Source organism: Lepidochelys kempii, chromosome 1 (genome assembly GCF_965140285.1).
Source record: "Lepidochelys kempii isolate rLepKem1 chromosome 1, rLepKem1.hap1, whole genome shotgun sequence".
Taxonomy (NCBI): domain Eukaryota; kingdom Metazoa; phylum Chordata; order Testudines; family Cheloniidae; genus Lepidochelys; species Lepidochelys kempii.
In genome coordinates, this window is record NC_136380.1 from 142753350 (window position 1) to 142776145 (window position 22796).

At 39.4% G+C, this 22796-nt stretch overlaps 1 protein-coding gene across 1 annotated transcript in view; it reads left to right on the forward strand.

Annotated features, from left to right (window-relative positions):
- The window catches only part of PHEX (phosphate regulating endopeptidase X-linked), a 141112-nt gene that overhangs the window by 105482 nt on the left and 12834 nt on the right, over positions 1–22796 (forward strand). Inside the window, exons 15-18 of the mRNA XM_073328113.2 lie at positions 4771–4829; positions 15423–15477; positions 19114–19181; positions 21612–21742. Of these exons, the coding sequence (XP_073184214.1) occupies positions 4771–4829; positions 15423–15477; positions 19114–19181; positions 21612–21742 (313 nt within the window). The remainder of the gene's footprint in view (positions 1–4770; positions 4830–15422; positions 15478–19113; positions 19182–21611; positions 21743–22796) is intronic.

A 22796-nucleotide genomic window follows, 5' to 3' on the forward strand; every position in this document is an offset into this window, starting at 1 on the left:
GTAATGTCACTGAAAGCATACATTTTCCAGGCTCTGATTATCTCACCTTCTACCTTCTTCTTTCCATCCTACTTCCTCCCCACGTGCCTTTGTTCTGTTGCTCCCACTCAGTCCAGTCACTTGACTCCACTTCCAGTGCAGATGTTTCTTTGATCCCAACCCAGTCCTGCAGCCTCTTCTTGCCCTATCCCCTTATATTTGAAAATGTATGCAGCTAAGTAGCTTTGCCAGAGTCTCTGCTGGACCAGAAGTGGCTGCTTGCTTCCAGTGTCTCAGTACTTTAGACGAGCGTTTCTGCCTGGTATTTGACCAGCCTGGCTGGGGTTTTTTATGGATTTGCCAGTTGGCAAAAAACTAATTTAATCTGCCGGGTTTTTTTTACATGGGTCTAAAGATATGCATTATTATCACAATACACTTTGATATCTAATGTTAAAAGTTTCTGTGTCCAGCTAAAGATGTTGCAGTGGTCCCACTTCAGTAGTGGAAGTAAGAAAAAGTTATTAATCTTACCTATATGTGTTCTCTCTCTACATCCTATAAGTGGCTTGTCAAGGTTCCTTCCCCACTCTGAACGCTAGGGTACAGATGTGGGGACCTGCATGAAAAACCTCCTAAGCTTATCTTTACCAGCTTAGGTCAAAACTTCCCCAAGGTACAAAATATTCCACCCTTTGTCCTTGGATTGGCCGCTACCACCACCAAACAAATACTGGTTACTGGGGAAGAGCTGTTTGGACACGTCTTTCCCCCCAAAATACTTCCCAAAACCTTGCACCCCACTTTCTGGACAAGGTTTGGTAAAAAGCCTCACCAATTTGCCTAGGTGACTACAGACCCAGACCCTTGGATCTTAAGAACAATGAACAATCCTCCCAACACTTGCACGCCCCCCTTTCCAGGGAAATGTTGGATAAAAAGCCTCACCAATTTGCATAGGTGATCACAGACCCAAACCCTTGGATCTGAGAACAATGAAAAAGCATTCAGTTTTCTTACAAGAAGACTTTTAATAGAAATAGAAGTAAATAGAAATAAAGAAATCTCCCCTGTAAAATCAGGATGGTAGATACCTTATAGAATAATTAGATTCAAAACATAGAGAACCCCTCTAGGCAAAACCTTAAGTTACAAAAAAGATACACAGACAGAAATAGTTATTCTATTCAGCACAATTCTTTTCTCAGCCATTTAAAGAAATCATAATCTAACACATACCTAGCTAGATTACTTACTAAAAGTTCTAAGACTCCATTCCTGGTCTATCCCCGGCAGAAACAACATATAGACAGAGCCACAGACCCTTTGTTTCTCTCCCTTCTCCCAGCTTTTGAAAGTATCTTGTCTCCTCATTGGTCATTTTGGTCAGGTGCCAGCGAGGTTACCTTTAGCTTCTTAACCCTTTACAGGTGAGAGGAGCCTTCCCCTGGCCAGGAGGGATTTTAAAGGGGTTTACCCTTCCCTTTATATTTATGACATGGCTGTTGAAGGAGGGGGAGTTGCAGAGTTGGCTTGGGGTTGAGGGTGTGGCTTGCCTTCTTTGGCGGTGGGTGCTTTTTTATTTTGCATTTCAACGGTGGTAACCTTAGCAGCAGGTGGCAATGCCACTTGCAAAAATTTGGCCCAGCTGGACCCTGTCAGGACAGCAGGGCCACACCTGAGTAGTGCTATGAGCTTGCAATGCCTGGAGTGAGGAGCCAAGCCCAGCCAGTGCTCAGGAGCCACAGGAGTAACCGCTGTGTGGTGAGTGGGGGGTGGGGTCTGCCACAGGCCTTCCCCTCCCACTCCTCTTTGGTGGCAGAACCTGAACCCCTCTCCCATGACGTCCTACTCACCCTTGGGGCAGGACCTGATCCCTCCCCCACCCCAGCTATTTACTGGGTTGTGACAGGCCATAACCCACTCAAGGACAGGCCCCAACACCCTTCCCCCAGCCTATATATTGGATCACACTAGGCCATCAACATTTACAAATAGGTCCTGAGTCTGAAAAGGTTGAAAACCACGGCTTTAGATCATCTCTTTTAGCTGGAATGTATTGTATTTGTGAGCTCACAAGTGTCTCACTTGCTCGTGATGAAACATAGGTTAGGAAGGCTGTGGGGTGCTGGGAAAGGGTTGTGTTTGGTGGTCTCAGGGAAGGGACCAGACTGTTGGAAATTAAGGAGGTGGTCTCTGAGGCTGCGTAGCTTGGTTTTAAAAGCACCGAGGAACTTACTGTATGGCTAAGGTGTGGAAGAGCATTCAAGCAAAAGGGAACCTCTGAACTTTTTGTCAGGGTACCCTCCATCAGTAGTCACATTGGTGCAAATCCTAACTTCAGTGAGAGTTTTACCCAAGTAAGGACTTCAGGGTCACGTGTACATGCTGCACCCTGATCAATCTTCCTAAATTTCACTTTCAGATTTCACCTTTCTAAAGGGGAATGAAAATATTTTAAAGCAGAGTAATTCAGAAGGGATTCCTCAACATTTATCTTTCAATATTTGTTGTTTTTAACTTGGGAAGGTTTTTGCCTACTAAAACCTAAATTCAGAGTTGAACGTTTTTATAGCTGCTTTGAATGGCATCACTAATGCTTTGAAAATAACATTCCTTATACTGTTTTCTATAATAGTGAAGTCATTAATTGTAGTAAGAGAAACCCTGAACTCTTCTTTTTGCAGGTAAGTAAAATCAGAACTAACTGGTTTTCTATACCAGTTTGTCCCCCCATTTAAAATCATTTTAATATTTTAATCTCTATTGTGCATGTATCCTGTTACCTGGGATTTTAATCTCTCCATCATTTTATGTCTCCATTACCATATAAGCACCTCCCTATTAAAGATAGTGTTACCCTCATACATCCTCATGAAGTTGGAAAGTGCTATTATTGCCATTGTACAGATAGGGGCAGTGAGGCACAGAGATGGTAAGGCCTAGATTTTTAAAAGGTATTTAGGCATCACTCTGTTCAGAATTGCAAGGCTTAAGTAACTTAGATGGAAAAGCCTCATTTTCAAAAGTGAATTAGGCACTTAAGAAGCCTGAGTCTTATTGACTTTCAGTGAGACTTTCTGAAGTTGTTGCTTTAACTTTCTAAAGTTTTGATCTTACATTCTGAAAAAATTCTAGCATCTCATGTGATAACTCAAGAATTTTTCCATACAGACATTTATTACACCTGGGCCTAATTTATCACAAATTACCCATTAATTCTCATTATTTTTATGCTTAATTTTATTTTAATTTTTTCATTATAAAAACCTAAGGTGAAATCCTGGCCCCATTGAAGTCAATGGCAAAATTCTCATTGGCCTCAGTAGAAGCAGAATTTCACCTGCAGGGAGGGTCTGACTCTAGTCCCAGTAAAGTCTATGTGACTTTTGCTATTAACTTCAATAGGTGAAGTGTTAATCCATATCTTATTGCAGTACAAGTTCAGCCAGGGTTAATATTAAATCCTTCAAATCTTGCTGGCACAGGTTCTGTTACAATATTAGTGGAAAAGCTCCAATATTCTGGTTTCTCCATTGCAAGCTATGCATTTATGGCTTGGAACACAAAGAGCAGCAAGGAAAACACATGACTAATTGAAGATAATTCTTTTGTGCATTGTTTGCAGACCAGTGCAATATTTGTAACCACAATGAACCTCACTTTTGTTAATAACTAACTCTTTTGTTAATAAATGACATTAGAGGGTGAGAAGATCACTGAGTTGGTGGGGCAGTAGGAGATAATGCTTAGCATATTACATCTTCCAGCATTAACTAACCTACCTGTTTAAAGGCCCAATCCTGCTCACACTGACACACAAGTAACTTTACTCAAGTGAGTATTCCCATTGGAAGCAATAGGACTAACTATTTGAGTAATGTTACTCATGTGCATGTTGGTTGGATCAGACTCTACAGTAGGTAAATAAATATATTACTCATTTTACAGGTGGGGAAACTGGAAGATTAAATTGCTAGTCCAGACCATTCAATGAATCAGTGGAAAAGCTGGGTTTGAATTTCAGGAGTTCCTGTAACCTCGTCCTTTGCATTGTCACCTAGCCTACAGTACAGAATATTTCACTTCTAGGCCATTGGTTAATAGTTGCTGAAAGCTATTGCAATCTTTACTAATGATTAAATAATTAGCAGTAGTTGCTGAGTGGCCTATGGAAATCATTTTTCTTTCCTTTGTTCTTATTAGAGATACCTCCATATAATTGAAATCATCCTAATAGTCATGGGTAGTCACTTTGTCAGGGGTTGCAGGAAAGAGGCCACTGACTGAAAAGCCTTGACTACTCATTTCTAAATTCAGTCCTCTAATTTCTATAGGTAGTTTCTGCATTGAGTGGGTTGAAGTACATTGCTGAGACAGTGCAAAGGACTTTGCATTGCTGCTGTCTATGTGGCAGCTGTTCATTTTAAATAGAGGACTTCATTGTCCAAGGCTGTCCATTTGGCATCTTTCATAAGCACTAAAATCACGTTAAAAGGAACACAAAAATAAAATAAGTGTTAGCAAGTTGTACCCTCCAGTCACTGCTCTGTTAAGCACTATTTGATTATAGTCATTTAAAATAATGTCAGTAGATAGATTTAAATGATCCAAAAATCACAGATTGCAATTGACAAAACTGCAGAAATAATTACATTTGCAATGTATCTAATGGCTTTTAATATCTTGGTTTAATTTAACTGAATTAGCCTTTTATCTTTGATTATTCCATTCACAAGCCCAACACACTGACAACCAATATTTTGTTGCTGTTTATTGCTATTTTTACAGGTGGTTTACTAGTCCAACCACTGTCAATGCTTTCTATAGTGCATCGACCAACCAGATCAGTGAGTACCTGACTTTTTTTTCTTCTTTAATTATTTGTTTGGAAAAGGATATGTATGAAGGCATACCTTTTCACCTGATACCAGGAGGAGCTACAGGTGTTTGGGACCTGAAAATCAGGCCCAGAGGTGAGTCACATCAGCCACCCCAAAATTTAAACATTTTAAGTTAGTGTACACCACTGAAAATGCAAACCTAAATTCCTTCCACAATCATGCAATAATACAGCATTTGTTTACCAGTGAATGTGTACAGAGGTAAGTGGTCCAGATAGTAAAGGCTCAATCCTGATCTCTGTCATATTTGTGCAAGTCCATTGAAGTCTATGGGCATGAATGGGTATTATAGAATGCTGCATTTGGCCTTAAATTCTTGTCTGGTTTGTCTGAATTTATCTTGTAATTACAGCACAACACCTTTTAACCTAATCTTGGATTACTGGTTCCCTTTTTTTAACAATATTCTGGCCAGCTAGTTTAGCTTCATCACACTTTGGTTCCAGGGTTCCTGAAATAATATGGCTGAGATTTTCAAAGCTGTTTAGAGGATCTGGATGCCCAATTCCAATTTGTTTTAATGGGAATTTTGCATCCAAATTTCTTAAGTGATGTTTGAAAATCTCAGACTATATTTCTAAGGCTGGAGGGATGGTAGTGTTATCTTTACCTTGATACTTCTCTTCCACCTCCCAGCTGAGAGAGTTACTGGCAGCAGTATCCTTTCTTTTTCTGTGGTTTCAGGCTCTGCATAGCTCTCTGGCATAACCTCTATGCTTGGAGGTCCCTTACCACAGGCTTGTCAGAGTTCTTTGGTTGGCTCCCCCACCATTTTCTTAAATCTCTTTTTATCACACTATGAAGTAATTCCTGAAACTAATGGAATGAATATGCCAGACTGAAGGTAGACAGGAAGTCCTGCCTAGTGATTAAAGTAGGGAATTAGCACTTATGTCGCCTGGATTATATGCTCAGCTATTCCTGTAACTAACTTGTGCCCCTGCACAAGTCACTTAACTTCTCTGTGGCTTAATGTACTCATTTGTAAAATGGGTGCAATAATTAGGCACTTATCCTAAAAATAGCCCTAGGTATATTCTGCTCCACTTTTACTGAAAGGTCACCTGTATTAAGCAACTGATTTTTGAGTGATCATTTAAGATAGTTATCTAAAGTACATATGAAAAATAACTGCCTTTTCCTGTTAAAGAAAGAACAAACTTCCCAGGTTTTCAGATTTAGAGTATAGCTAAGGTTGAAGTTAGCAAGCACAGAATAAAATCTGCTACTGTTACATATACTTTATTATTGAATCCTTTCAAATTTACCACATCATTCAGCTCTCACAGCTGCTCTGACATAGCACATTAAAGAAAGCTATAATGAGCGGCTGGAGTTACTGATGCTGAATTTCACACTCCCTGTGTCTAATGGTATCACGAAGCAGAGAGCTGTCAAATGTAACCAGTCAGTCATGGGTGTAGAAGCAATTGTATTTTATATCATGACTGCTGACCTTGTACTACTTGCATTTGACCTTGGGTTTTAGATAGTGCTGCTCACTATCTTTAAGGCTGTTCTTAGGTGCAAAAGAATGTACATGGTCTGAGCTGATCTGGTTCAGAGAGAGCCTGGTATGGTATTTACCTCTGCATGGGAAGGGTCATAAGTGGAACCTTTCATTATAAACTATGTGAGCTAGAGAGAGGGATACAAAGAGGTACAGTATAACTGGTGGCTCACCATTTTTTAAGATAGGAAATTGAAAATGAACTAGCTCTTGTTGAAAGTCAGAGGGATTTGCTGAACTCTGGAGGCTGGCTCTCAATGCCACTCACTATCAAACCTCCTTTAAAAGCTGATAATTCCAGGAAAGAGCTCCACCATTATCTGGGATGGAATTCCTAGAAGTATAGAAAATAAATTAATTCAAGAGGGCTGTACTCATTCTCTCAGAAAACTTCACTCATGAGAGCTACATCTCACGTTTTTAGTAACCATTCATGTTGAATATCCTAAGAGCTGGGGAAAATACTACACAGACTGTGGATATGGAGTCACCTCTTTAAGCAAACTAGATTCTGCTAGGTTTAGTGTTTTCTTTTAGTGTGTGACAGGAATATTCATAGAAATGGTGAATTTTAAGTGAATGAGGGGGATTGTTTATGAAAAGCAAGTTTTATATTAGTAAGTGATAGGATTTACAGCAGAAACCTAATTCTGAAAGCTAATGGGAACTAATCAAAATAACCAGTAAAACTTGAATTTCAAATACTCACAGCAAGCTGCTTGCAAACAATATATAGACAAAGGACTATTTTGTTTTGAACAATGAATTTTGAATAGTGAATACATTCTAAATAAGCCTAAATGTTTTATGGACAATTCATAAATTCATAGAAAGAAGTAAGCGTAGTCTTTTGGTGACTACTGACAACTACTGCAATATGTCCCCTTTCTTATGCCCATCTCACTCTAGCAATCCTTCATGCCCAGCTCTGCATTAGTGAGTGGAATACTGGTGGCCGGCTATCCCATCCAGGGCCTTTAGCAAGTCCGTTTCTCATATTGTCTATCCCTTACAGCCCCATGTGCCTGCATGGCTTCTGTGGCTGCAATATATTTCACTGATATAAACACTTTTCATTAACTACCACTGTATGTTCAAGGAAGCACTGCAAGCTCCAAAAAGGCAAGTTGAGTGTTTTTAATTTCATCTTGACTATTATGCCTGCTGTATTGAGTACTGACTCATAAGGAAGAATGCCATGTACTGACTCACGAGATCTTTCTTAGTAGAAAGCAGAAACGTGAAGATTAAAAAAATTAATGAATAGATTGGGGAGAATACAGCAAAATTTGCATGAAGATGAAAATGCTATCGGCTTGGTTGAGCTCATGTAAAGCAGATTCCTATTGCCCTGCTCATTGTCTATATTTCACTAATATACAGTATATAGAATCCAGAACCCATTTTTCTAGTTTCTAATTCTTTCTTTTAGATAAAGCAGACCTGTTGACAGTGCAAGTTGTTTTCTCAAAAGAGAGGTAATCAGATATACCAGGTAAAGGAATGCAACAGTGTTAGGGTATACCGGTTGTCCGTTATAGGCAGTATACATACTGTTATTACAGTTACATCAAAGAATTTTTGTATCTGTTCATTCTGCTTGGTTCCTCTTTCCTTAAATAATTCATTTGTTAATTTAATTGAGGTGTATTAGATTAACCAATGCAGCCCATTTATTTTTGAATGCAGCCCATTAATTTCTTAACATTTCACCTCATATTTTTGAGTATTTACTGAGCAATGTAACCCACCGATTTTGGGCAGTTTTTACTCAAGGAAGCAGTTGTAAGCCATTGCCTTTATAAACAGATCCATGTATCATGGTATCTGAGTACTCTCTGTATGTAGAATACTGCAAATGCCATGGTTTTAATTGCAACCTTTGGTACAGTGCATTGACTGGCTTATCTTTTTCCATAATGGGCTTTTAGGGCCTGATCCAAAATCTATTGAAGTTACTGGAAAGACTGCTGTTGACTTCAGTAGGCTTTAAATCAGGTTCTTACTGAATTAGGTACCTAAGTAAATCAATAAATGTTAAAAAAAAAAGTCATAACTGAAAGACTTATGGCAAGTGTCTACTACTGTATTTCTATTGAGGAAAGAGTTTAGCATCATTATAACACTCAAAATGCAGTATAACTCTCTGGCCTTTAAAAGACAAAAAATGGAATGCTACAACAAAGAAGAGAACAGGAAGCTTGAAATTTGGCAGGGTTAATTTCCTTAACGTGTATAAATATATAACATTTTCTATTATGTGTGAAAACTTTAGCACTTTTGATCAGCTAATTATGATTATAGACAGTAGATTTGCATGGGATGGAACTGAATTTAGGCATAAACTGAATCATATGCTCATTAGATAAGAACATATATTGAGCCCCACTGGATAGGTATGAACATCTATAGATACAAGTGTATTTTTTATTCACTTATTGTGATATGTCAGTTCCCCTGATGTATGGTGTCAGTCAAGATGCCTCTAGTCTACAGAGAGCTGCCTCATTACATTTTAGAGAAAGTACCCTTTCAAAAATTACGGAAAATGCCAGATGAGACCTTATATCTCCTGCTAAGCATCTTGCAAGATGTACGTGCTTGATGGTGTGCAGCTGAGGAAAGCTCTCTGGTATCTGGTGGCTAAGGAAATGCAACAAATACAGTCTCCAGTATTCATGGTCTCAGAGAAGCAACTGCAGTTTCCTCAGGAGCTCTTTTCTTTTCCTGAAGGTCTGGGTTAATCAGAAGTTTACTGACAAAGGAGCAGTTTCAAAATAGTCCATTGGCTTCCTGAAGGCTAATGGGCAGAGCAGTTTTGGAATCAACATTTCTGAGCAGTGTTCTTAATGAAGAGATTCAAGTTGTTCCCATTTTCCTAATGACCCAGCGGTCACTTTCATTTTAAACTACATTCACAGGCAAGACAATGAGCAAGTCTCTTCCCCCCCGTCTCTTTCCTGACGTTCTTATCTACAAATGCCCAAAATAGAAGAAATTTTTCCTCGTACAGTTTTTGTTTCTGGGGAATCCTAGATATTCCCTTTCCTTAAGAAAAATATGTAAATATTTTTTGTAAAAATATTCTTTTCTCTAGGTCCTTAAGTGGCCCACCTCACCGTGCTATCTGAGCCCTCATAAACATTAATGCACTTACCCTCACAAAACCCCCATGAGAGAGGAAAGTAGTATTATCCCCATTTTCACAACACCTCTATGAGAGAGGGAAGTAACAGTATTCCTGTTTTATAGGTGGGGTGAGAGATTAAGCTTCTTTCTCAAAATCAAATGGGAAATCTTTGTCAGAGCTGGGAACTGAAAGTCTATTGAGTCCGATGCCTTTGCCATAATATCCTTTTTCCTCTTTACCTGTGAGCTGAATTTGATCCAATGCACCTACTTTTTAAATTAAGGTTTGCACTTATGCACAGTATGGCCCAGTTAGTCTGCCTTCCAGAGCTGATTCTGTTTGTTCTGCGAATTCACAGGGTGTATGGGGTGAATGACCACTCTTCTTGTTCAACTCCTTGTGTTAGTTTGAAACCCTTTGACTTTTGGCCATCACTCAATCTTCTGTTCATCTATTACCAATTCTAAACCTCATAATTTGGATCCACCCTATGAAAATTTGAAAACCATGTTACAGACTTTACACACGTAAACGAAACACATGTCTGGGACCTGCTGAACACAATTCTGAACAAAGTATACATCTTAGGGATCATCTTGCTATTTATCACCTATCACTAGTATCTGTGTGCTAGGATCACTATCAAGTCAGAATCTGTTTTAAACATGCCAGTGCAGTTAGTGGTAAGTGTGGATACACGGATGTGATTTGGAAAGTGGTTTTGCTAACACAATTTAGAAGACCCAGTGCTACCCAATCAAATATTTTACAAGATAAATCTTAGGGCATTTGAAACCAGAGTTGGAGCTGAATCTAAAATTCCCCATGGAATGAATGCTTCTGTGGGTCTTATTTGGTGTTATGGTTCAGACTCATCACCGGTTAGAATAATGTAAAATGTGTAGTTTATTGCATAGTTTCAGTGCACTAGCAGGGGAAACCTGGAAATTGAAGTGTTGCTTTAATTGTGGGGATTTTGCAGTGGTGTAGTGATTAAAAAAAAAAAGTGGGTAAACTAATCTAAACTAAATTCCACATTCCCCAAATGGGAAGTGGGTAAACTCTGTTTCCTTGTGTTTCCTCTTAAGTATGTGACTGGGATTTTGACTTTGTTCAAATCAAAATTCAATGGAGTAAACCAACATGGTAGAATTGGAAGAAAATGTTTGTATGAAGCCAGGTGGTGTCAAGCTATTTCCTGTCACAGCCCTCTAGTGTAAAATGAGCAAATCTAATTACTTGTACTTATTTGGGCAAATAACTTCGTCTCCCTGTGCCTCAGTTTGTCTATCTGTGAAATGTGAATAATACTTACCAACCTTACAAATATGTTAATTAATAATGCTGATAACTTAGTTTATACAAACATGTAAAGCACTCCGAGAGAGAAGTTCCACTGTAAAGGTGGAAAATGCTGTATTTTAAAACTTGAAATATACACCAACAAACTACACATCCCCTTGTTAGGGATGCAGATTGAGCGTTGATATGAGAGTCAAGTTTCCTTCAGTGAAGTTAAAAGTAGTCCTGTGCAGGTCAAGGATGTCAATTAGAGTTTTAAACTCAGAATAAATTCAAAGCTAAACATTTAAAAAGCAGGATAGGTACAATCAATTGCCTGCAAAACTGTAAAAAAAGATGTTGCATTTTGGGAGTATATTCTAAACAAGTGGAGGGTTCAGCAGATAAATAATGGAAGGGCAGTAGCAGCAGCAATAGCAAATATTTTTAAAGGTGGAGTTGTAGGGCACCTTCACTCACAAACATTTTGAAAGAAACCCCCTTCTCCCCCACCACCACCACCACATTTTCCACAACCAGGAAAAGGAAAATACCTTGTCCAAATAAGTGGTATTTTTATTTCTAAATTAAGACAATGACACGAGAGGAAAAACTGCAAAATTCAGGCTCAATCCTGTAAACATTTACGCATATGAGTGTCAAAGCCTGGCCCAGTCTCCCTGTCTGGACAGACATCCATCTGTTGTGAATGGACCCAACCTCTGGATGCCATGTGCTCCTAAGCCAAATAGGTCAGGCAGAGCTGCATTGTTGTTTGTAGATCTGGGACTCTAAGCACATTCCCAGGTGCAGGCCCCAGTCTCTGCGCACTATCTTTGAGATGTGGGGCTTCGCAGCTAAGCTGCCTTAGACCTAATCAGTGCCTCAACTCTCCCGAGCCCTTCTGTTGCTTATACATTGTGACAAAGTTCCTCCTCTGCCTTGGTGGGTCCTGCGCTTATTGGCGGATTTGCTCAGAGATTCACAGCAGCCTTCGGTTTGGCCACTTTTGCTAGTGGCTCAAACCTGCCGTTCACTCAGCTAACCTCATCACTGGCCAGCATGGGGAAAGGGAGGAGAACAATCCCCGCAGTCTCTGCTGACCCACCTAGTGGGTCGGGGGATAGGTCAGGGACCTTCCTGTCTGGTGGGACCCACTGTCCAAGTCACCACCTCTTGTAACAAATAGGGAGTTGTGGGGAATGGGATGAGGTTCCAGCCCAGGGCCCTGTGGATTGCAGCTGTCTCCAGTGGCTCCTGTAACAGCTGCATGACAGCTACAATTCCCTGGGCTACTTCCCCATGGCCTCTTCCCAACACCTTCTTTATTCTCACCACAGGACTTTCCTCCTGATGGCTGATAATGCTTGTACTTCTCAGTCTTCCAGTAGTACGCCTTCTCACTCCCAGCTCCTCGCACGTATCTCACTAACTGAAGTGAGGTCCTTTTAAAAACCAGGTGCCCTGATTAGCCTGCCTGTCCTCATTGATTCTGGTAGCTTCTTAATTGGCTCCAGGTGTCCTAATTAGCCTGCCTTCATTGGTTCCAGCAACTTCCTGATTGTTCTGGAACAGCCCATTATCTTACTCAGGGAAAAGGGACCTCCTTAATCTGGGGCTAATATATCTACCTTCCAGGTCCTGTGGATCCCCCTCTTAGGCTGGGGGGATCCTTTAGCAGTGGGCGGATCTCTATAGGGTCACTTTCCTGTAGCCATCTGGCGTGACCCTGTCACAACGTGTTCCTTCAGAATTCCACCTCACTGTGTGGGTGCTCTGAACTCACTTAACCTTTTCAAGGACAACGTAGCAGGCAAGCAAGGAACACAGGCTTATCAAAGGAATGAACCACAGCCACTTTTACAATTAAGTAAGTACTAGAGATTTACAGTTCTTCACAGAAGAACTAACAGTCCTGAGACACACCCTCTCCATGACTGATCTCATCCTTCCTGTGAGTCTGAGGGCTGGTCAGCATTTCACATGAGGCAGTATCTCTCCTACCCTCTTCCACTCTCTCTCCAGCCTGGTTTTCTGGCATGTGATGGTGGACAGCTCTCTTCTTCTGAAAGCAGCCCACCCCTTACATATAGTCTCTGATTCTGTTTTGCCTTGTGACCAGACTGGGAAATTCTAACCCCAAGTCATGGAAGTCCCCATGAAGAAAAGCATTGTCCCCTGTATTGTCACAGGGAATCATTCCGAGTTGGTGGCCCTTGAAGGCTCTCCCACTGTAGTCCTCTCTGAGATGTGCCACACCCTATCCTGGAGGGGTAGTGTCTGGACTGGCCGTGATAGGGTCAGGCTGGCTTTCCAACACAAAATGGCAGTTAGCACATTAAAATGGATCACAGAATATAAAAATGGAAGTCACAAACAAAATCAAGTTCACAGTTTGATACATGCATATCTTACTTAGTCACGGTGAGTTACTTTACTCACACAAATAGACTTATTAAATCAATGGAACTACTCATATGAGCAACATTACTCACACCACATTAATATTTATAGAATTTGGCCCTTGGACACTGAGGGCTCATGTGCCAATGAATGCACCTATACAAGACAGTAAAGGGACGATTTGGAGCCCTGCGTGGGCTACCTGCATGCCACAACATGGAGGAGACCAGATTGCAATATTCCACAATCCAGTCTAGAGAGTTTTCTATTGACTTCAAAAGGTTTGAATCAGATCCTAACAGAATGTGTGATTTGTCACTGCCTAAACTCATTTATGAAGAAGCTTTGTAAGTGGGACCTATTCTAATGACGATACCAAAATTTGTTAGTCTCCAAGGTGCCACAAGTACTCCTGTTCTTTTAACACTTACATAGGGTTTTTCATCTTTAGATCTCAAAATGCCTTACAAAAGAGGTCAGTATCATTTTACAGATGGGAAAAGTGAGTCACAGGAAGTGAAGGGACTTGCTGAAGTCCACCCAGTAGGCTAGTGGCAGAACCAGGAATACAGCCCACATCTCTTGAGTCCCAGTCCAGTGATCTGTCCACTAAGAGTAAAGATCTCATCAGGATACTTGAGAGTGCCATTAATATGAGATGTTTGACAATACACATGGTGAATATGAATGCTTACTCTTCTAGTTGTGATGCAAGATCAGGAAAGCCTTGGTAACTAGTGTAATTTATATTTTTACAGCACAAAAATAAAGAGGCCAAACATGGTCTGAACAACAAAAGAGCATCCAGGGAACTATAAAAACCCAGATAATAAGTTTTACAAAAAGTTATTTTTTCATAAATCAATTGCTAACAGGTGGCTATGGCAGCAAGGGAGAAAGAGCGGGCAGGCAGCAGATGGGCAGGCCAGGAGGTCATACCACTTGCTGCATCACTTGACATGAATTACACTCAGTATGTTCTTTTAAAAGACCCTGGGAGGATAACAATGAAATCTTGCCTCACATTTACTTTAGCTGGGCAAAATTCCATGCTCTGTTTATAAATAAAAGACCTAAAATTTTATTAAGTGTCTTTTTTGTTTTGATTTTAATGTTCATGTGTTTTTTTATGTTTTGAGACAGTAACATTCTTTGGCAATCAGAGTATGGTGGAAAAGTTAGAAATTGCAATGAACCAGTCTGAGAAACATCATTGTCGTAGCCACTTTATATATGCTTAAGATACTCTAAAAAAGAGAAATGGAGATATAGGCCAACACTTTTCAAAAGGGGGCTCCTAAAGCTATACACCTAACTCTATATCTAAGCACCCAAGTGGCTTGATTTTCACCCCATTTTGAAAAAGATGGCCAGAGAGTCTCAATCTTGTGTAGTGGCTGTTAACCAGTTGCTATATTTAACCCCAGATAAGGCAGAACTTCAGAGCAGGGAATTGACTTCTGTATGTGTAATGAAATGTAGTTTAGTGGTTAGAAATGAACCAGGGATTTGTGAGTTCTAGCTACTATTGCTGTCTCTATGTGATCTTGGGTAAATCACTCACTGGAGTGTCAGCACTGATAACCTTTCAAGTGCAGATTATTTTACCAGTAACTTCCAACTGATGCACTTATTGGATATGGTTGGATGTTCCTATCAAGCCTTGATAATCTATTCATACTGTGATCCTGATTCAACAAGTTGGTTAAGCATATGGGTTACTTTAAACAACTCACTGATTTTAATGGGACTATTCATATGGTTAAAAATAGGAACATGCTTAAGTACCTTGCAGAATTAGGGCTCCAGGAGCCTGGGGAGCAAGTTCTTATTTTTTTTCCATTTTGTCTGTTACTCCTGCCCTTTTGTATGTATTGTCAAGAGCTTGGAGGCCAGAGAAGTGGCTCCGTCCCTTTGCATGGGAAGAGCAGTGCAGCCAGCAATGTATGTAGCCCAAAACCCAGAGAGAAAGCACAAGGAAAGTTCTGCTTGTCTAGATGTCTAACATGTCTAACTGTCCCAGGTCAAAGTGCAACATCCTGTTGCCACTGCACTGGGAACAAGGAGGATCTGTGATCTGTTTGAAGACCCATAAGCTAATTATCAGCACACTGTTTTGAAGTTGTTTTGCAGAACCCTCTTAAAATCCCCCTCATGGCTTCATCATTCAGCTGGATTGAATTTGCTTCTAACTTTTGTATTTTAACTATTACAGGATTCCCAGCAGGAGAACTCCAAAAGCCTTTCTTTTGGGGGACAGAATATCCTAGGTAAGTAAGAAAGGAAAACTATAGTAAGTAGGCAATGAGGAGTAAAAGAGTTGCAAAGGTACGTTCTTGTGTGAAATGAAAGGGAGCATGAAGTGAAAGAGTGTATTGATACAGCAGCCCAAAACAATGTGTACAGTAGAAATGTATAATCATGGCATGAAGAAACTGGCAACAGGAGAGCCCTTTGGGATGTGTCCTTCTGCTGCAGGCTGCTTTTTCTATTGAAAAACCAGGTTGATCTGAAAAGCTGCTGCCTTGTGATATACCTGTTTTTACCTTGGGAAACCGGATGTCTCTGTGTTATTTTAAACTGAGGATTGATTGCTTTGAGGAATTCGTAAATAATTGTGTCTGATTTGGGTGTTTTGATTCTGTAGTGAGCAGAAGAGAGCAACGTGTGCATGAAGTCTATTAGAAAAGAACTGTAAATAATGGAAACAAAAACTTTCATCTGCACTGAATGCTGGCCCACCCCAGCTAAGAGGGGCATTTAGTGTATTCCTCCATTAAAATTTCATTATTTTCTTACTATAATTTTAAACTAATATCGGACCTGCTCCAAAGCCTCCTGAAGTGAATGGCAGCATTTCCATTGACTTCAGTGGGTTTTGGATTAGGTCCAAAAGGCTTGGATCCACAAAAGGAACATAGGGGTTTTGAGGCTCAGTACTTCAAGGCCTAACTTGTGCCTAGAAAATCACAGGAACACACTGCAATTCACAGAGTCTGAATTAGGCCCCTAGGCTCCCTATACAATTAATGGGGAGAGATAGGTGCCTAGGAATGGGATCCACAAAAGCCAGCATGTTAGGTGGGGAGCCCCCATAAACTAGCCAATAGGAGATGCTGGTGAGAAGGGAGTTAGGAGTCCTGGAGTTAGGTGCCTAAGTCTGGGCTGCAGGATTTGCTCTGCTTCTGCTCTATAGCTGGGAACTCCTCTCCTGGAATCAGACATCTTAGGCGCCTAAGTACTTTTGTGGACCTGGGCCAAAGTGCTTGATGTCCCTCTTAGGGTCTCATCAAGGCAATAAATATCTCTCAGGATCATGAGCTTTAATCCAGCAAAGCACTTTAGCACATGCTTGCCTTTAAGCAGATGACCAGTTCCACTGGGGCCATGGTTAACATGTGCTGTTATAGGGGGAAATGATTTCAGGTCACCTTTAATCATGCTTAGTGAAAAGTCCCTACTTCCATGCAATTCAATGTTTTCATACTTGGGGAGGGACAAGAGAATAAAAAGACCCTGATCACAGTTTCAGAAAGCTATCTTGCTATCAAATGAGACCAATTACTACTGACAGGTGTCCTTAATAAATTCCATTGTTTACCTTTAAACATATGTTGTATTCATTATATTTCAATTGGGACAAGTGCTCCTCTAAATAGAAATTTTGGCAGTAAATATAGAGATATGTATTCAACTTAGGAAGAAATAAATTCATGTTCAAGATTATTTCTTATGAGCCAAGTGACTTTCTTGTGGTGCAGTAAGTAGGAATAAAGGGAGGTGCTGTCCAGTTAACTCCTTTTCTACAGTGCTTATTTCAGTGTGGTCAATTCCAGTTTTGTTCTCTGAGCTGATTTCTTGGTACCCTGATCTCCTGTCAAAGAGCTGAAATTGTGGTTCTTTTAAACAATTATGCCTCACATATTTCTCTTCTTTGTTACTCTAACTTATACAAGTTGTCAAGGTTTCTTCCACACTCTGAACTCTAGGGTACAGATGTGGGGATCTGCATGAAAACCCCCTAAGCTTATTTTTACCATCTTAGGTTAAAACTTCCCCAAGGTACAAACTATTTTACCTTTTGCCCTTGGACTTTACTGCTGCCACCACCAAACGTCTAACAAATATATAACAGGGAAAGAGCCCACTTGGAAACATCTTTCCCCCCCAAATCCTCCCCAAACCCTACACCCCCTTTCCTGGGGAAGGCTTGATAAAAATCCTCACCAATTTGCATAGGTGAACACAGACCCAAACCCTTGGATCTTAAGAACAATGAAATAGCAATCAGGTTCTTAAAAGAAGAACTTTAATTGAAGAAAAAGTAAAAGAATCACCTCTGTAAAATCAGGATGGTAAATACCTTACAGGGTAATCAAATCCAAAACATAGAGAATCCCTCTCAGCAAAACTTTAAGTTACAAAAAGACACAAAAACAGGAATATACATTCCATTCAGCACAGCTTATTTTATCAGCCATTTAAACAAAACAGCCATTTAAACATATCTAGCTAGATTACTTACTAAGTTCTAAGACTCCATTCCTTTTCTGTTCCCGGCAAAAGCATCACACAGACAGAGAGAACCTTTGTTCTCCCTACCCCCCAGCTTTGAATGAATCTTGTCTCCTCATTGGTCATTTTGGTCAGGTTCCAGCAAGGTTGTCTTAGTTTCTTAACCCTTTACAGGTGAAAGGGTTTTTCCTCTGGCCAGGAGGGATTGAAAGGTGTTTACCCTTCCTTCTATATTTATGACACAAGGCATTTTCACTCCTTTACTCATCAGAATGACATTTAGTAAACAAATGAATCTGCTCTATATCAAACAGCTTGGCTTATTCTGGATCTTTTGTCGGTCCATATAATAGAGACCATACATGAGTGCTGGAATCAGAAAAAAAGAATTGTCATATTTTGGGGGGATTAAATCATAAACACTTTTTTGGGCATGACTGAAATGAACAATTAGTATGTGATGGATCATTATGCCCAGTAATAAAATGTTACTTCAAACCCTTTGCCTTTTCCTGTTACTATACAATGTGTTATTAATACACTAATATACACTACTTTGTTGTATGGCATTTCTGTAACATGTGACGTATGTAAAGTTCCAGAAGAATAACTTAGCAAATACAAGATGTGTTTCATGAATACGTCTTCTGAATGAAAATTTCACACACGTCTTTTCCTCTCACCATAGAAGAACATCCGAAAATTGAAAACAAAAATACACTGTACAAACAAACCAGGCAGATGTCAATTATTATCTGCCAGGAACATGAAATGATTGTCTCCTTTCTGTCTCTTCAGTGCATTAGATCTGATTGTAGATAATCTCTTATTTCTGCACAGGTGAAGGGAAATAGGATAATACCTCTTTTGAAAACAACGGGAATCTGTTTAATGTTTCAGACATTAAATGCCATGCATTTGCAAGCTTGTCTATCACATACTCAGAGCAGAGTGATTAGATTTTTAATCTTTTAATCTTTGATCTGTGCTTTTAATCTTTGATCTGTGCTTTTCTTTAACTACAATAACAGAATAATTTTACTCTTAACACTACCCAGTTCCCAGTTAGAAAATAAATGCTGCAATCAGTTGGAAGCCCCCTTTTTATTTTGAGTCCTGATGATGACATAAGATATTTGTATAGAAAATCTAGCCACTTCAGAGATGACAACAATGCCTTTAAGGTTTTATTTTCACCCTTCTTTAATAAACAAGGTTTTTCATGTTCCACCTTTCACTATCAGAAGCTTTGAGAGGAACTTTGTGGATTTAGGCTTTAGACACAAAAAATCTTTTCTGAAATGGAAACCTGTTCTATCTTCTATCTCATCTGCTTTGATGTTCATATGCATGCATATATTGTAAGGTGAAACTGCTCTTTTGTGTTATAGGTCTTTAAGTTATGGTGCCATTGGAGTAATTGTTGGGCATGAGTTTACCCATGGATTTGATAATAACGGTGAGTAATTGTCCACATTTATATTGTTCTTCTTTTTGGATTTGTTGAATAGAAAAAAAAGATGCGTTGAAGCAGCTTTATGTGTACATATTTTCAACAATGATAAGATGTGTGAAGAGGACCATAAGATTGTAAAAAGAATGGTTTAGTTTTGTATGGATTCCTTCTGAAGTTGGGCCAAGAGGGATTTTTTATGAGTGAGTATTTTCCCCCGGTCTGAAGCAGAACAAAAAGAAAAATGATAGAAACTATCCAATAAAATGAAATTCTGAAAAAAAGATATTTTGGGCTAACGGAAACGTTTTATTTTGACAAAATCAAAACCTTTTCATTCTGATTTTTGCTTTACAAAATTAATTTACATAATACGAAATCTTAAAAAGCAAAAATAATTTTCAAAATGGAAAATCAAAATGTTCCATTCAGAATGTTTATCAACATCTTTCCATTTTTTCTTTTGGAACGCATTTTCCTTTAAATTGACATGCTTCTGCACAGTGTTTTGCTTTTGTGAAATAGAACCATTTTCCATCAGAAAATGCCAATCAGAAAATTTCTGACCAGCTCTAGTTCCTTCCACTGCTGCAATAGATATAAAAATTAATAGACTTATGTCTTTGTCTTCTCATTGTCATATTGATTATGAGAAGTAGAAGTCTGTAGAAAATTATGGCAACGTATAACACACAGTTTATGGCAGTGTATTGTAAGGTATTGATCTGACTGGTCTGTGGCCGACTGGCTGATTTCTCTCTGGGCATGTCTACACTGCAATTAAAACACAGTGGCTGGTCAGTGCCAGCTGACTGTGGCTCACAGGGCTCTCAGGCTAAGGAGCTGTTTAATTGCTGTGTAGACATTTGGGCACAGGCTGGAGCCCAGGCTCTGGGACTTTGCAAGGTGGGAGGGTCCCAGAGCTCAGGCTGCAACCTAAACCTGAACATCCACTCCACGGTTAAGCAGTCCCTTAGCCAGAGCCCAAGTCAGCTGGCACGGGTCAGCCACAGGTGTCTAATTGCAGTGTAGACATAGCATATGTCATGAGGCTTTAGACAAGCAAACTGGGAAGCAGGAAGCATAGAAGTGTAGTATCAATTTTATAATATAGCAACAATGTGCCTGTTTTCAGAATCACAATTATATGGGCTGAGGATGAAAAATAACCACAATTAGATTTTACCGGAAAGTTCCTATTTCTGTAATATTGTACAACTCCGAGCTATGTCGTTGACATCACTCATGGGATAAAAGTTGTTATAAAAATGGGAACGGAGACACTGGATGAAGTAGAGGCCCTACTGATAAAAATGGGAGCTTTGCCATTGATGTCAGTGGGGGCAGGATTTCACCCAGTGGCTAAGTCCATTTTAAACAAAAATATAAAATAAAAATATCGATGTGGCCAAAAATAAATAAATAAATAAAGCCATTAGTCAAAAACTGATGATTAATCATGTCACCCTTTTTGGCTCTAAACATCTTAATGTCAATTGTTTTGATCCTTCTGAGTTCAATAATCCTCATGAAGAATAACTCAGAACAATTATGATTTTATGTGTGTGAAAGTAATTTTTCTCTGAAAAATGGCTATGTAAAATAACACAATCTTCCTCAGCAAGTCATATCCTTGTGTATATTCAGAGTCATATTTGATTACTTTAGTTACAAACTTAAGTTTTTCTGATTTTACTCTTATTCACACTGCACAGTCAAGATAGTTTTGGGAGTACGTGCTGGATTCCATTCTGGCTCACAGGTCATTACATGAATTGTCTACTATGGTCTAACTGCAGTGTTAAATTCTGCCCTCAGTTACTCTTGTGAAATCCCTTATTTTCCAATTTCCAGCTATATAAATTCATCCTGGGATCTGAGAGTCAAGCTGTGTTATTTCCAGCTTGTGCATCAACATCCAAAAAAGAATCTCTAGACTATATTCTCAGTCACATATGTGCAACCCCATTGGCTAAGATGGCTGCTGCGGAGTGATGTACAGGTGTTAGCACTGTAAAATAATGCCATAATATAATAATAAAACAAAGTACACAGCCACACCGTTAGGCAAACTACAAAGACTATAACTCCATACCCTCTTGGGTTGAATCTTCCTTTTCCCTATTAAGTGAATGATATGCCTAATGTTGCATCTTTTTGAGATTCACTGACTGTGAATCTGACTGTGAATTCACTGACTGAGTGGCATTCGCTGGATGGCATGACCCACAGGAGTTGGGTTTCTGTAGTACTACCTTTAGCTGAGGGACAAAAATCAGAAAATCTAAGTGAATTAAGCAGAATTAGCAAGTGTGGACAAACTGATGTGAAGTCATACATCTGTTTTACTACTCTAACTTCTTGTATTTGTGTCCATGCTATGCTACAAATACTGCAAAAAGTATATTTTTCTCAAAAATGTCTTCTGGTTTTTAGGTCGTAAGTATGACAAAAATGGAAATTTAGATCCCTGGTGGTCCACTGACTCTGAAGAAAAATTCAAGGAGAAGACAAAATGCATGATTAACCAGTACAATAACTATTACTGGAAGAGAGCTGGCTTAAATGTATGTAACATGCCAGTGGCTGAAGTCCCTGATAGTTTACTTATTTTTTCATGATTACCAATACGTTGGAATGCTACAAGTGAATGGGCTATTCATAACAAATGCTTTGAGATGAATGTAGCTGTTTTTCTGTTCATGTACTATACATGAAGTGAGCACATTTATTTAATTAAACTTGTTTGTCAAATTATTAGTCAAAACAAATTACAAGAACAGACTCTTTGTTGAGAGGGTTAAACTGCTTCTCATAGTGAGGTCAACAGTGGAGGCTATGTGAGTGGGTGAAGCCAAGCAGCAGGAGTAGTCCAATGGGGATGTATGTGTTAAATGCCCTCTAATGGCAGTGTCAGCATAGAACAGTGATTGGAGCCGTGTAGTGGCAGCTACCATTTTCTTTAAAAGAGGGAACTAATAGTGTGTTTAGCAATCCCACCCAATACATCAGAAAATAAATTAACATTATAGTGTGGAGACACAAGCTACAGCTTATTTCCCATTCAACTCTTGCTATTTGTGGACATGTTGCTGATCAAATGAATCAAATACTAAACAATCATTCACAGCAACTGCAGAGTTGAAAAAGGAAATAGAAATGAAATTTGTGTATTAGCTATCGGAAGCATGGGCTCCTCCTGAATATATGCAGGTTTAAACAGTACGTTTCTTGAATGGAGCATAAATAGGGACCCTGGGTATGGAATTCTAGCCCCACTGATATCATTTGCAGAACTCCCATTGACTTCTGTGGGGCCAGGATTTTAACCTCATTTTTACAGTTAAATCCATATCCTTTAAACCCAATTTCTACCTCCTGTCTTGACATTTTAAAAGCATAATTAACTCACCTGCTCTTGCACCTCCGCACAATAAGTTGTTAAAGGTATGTTCATCAGCTGAGTGATAATGATGATGTGCCGCTGACCAATCAGCAATCCAATGACTCAAGTTTGCAGTGCTGGATATCAGCCAATTTACAAATAAAATACCTCCCACTGTTTGTTAAGCATCTCTGCTGCCACCATCATCACCACAAAAGAGGTATCACTTAAGACAC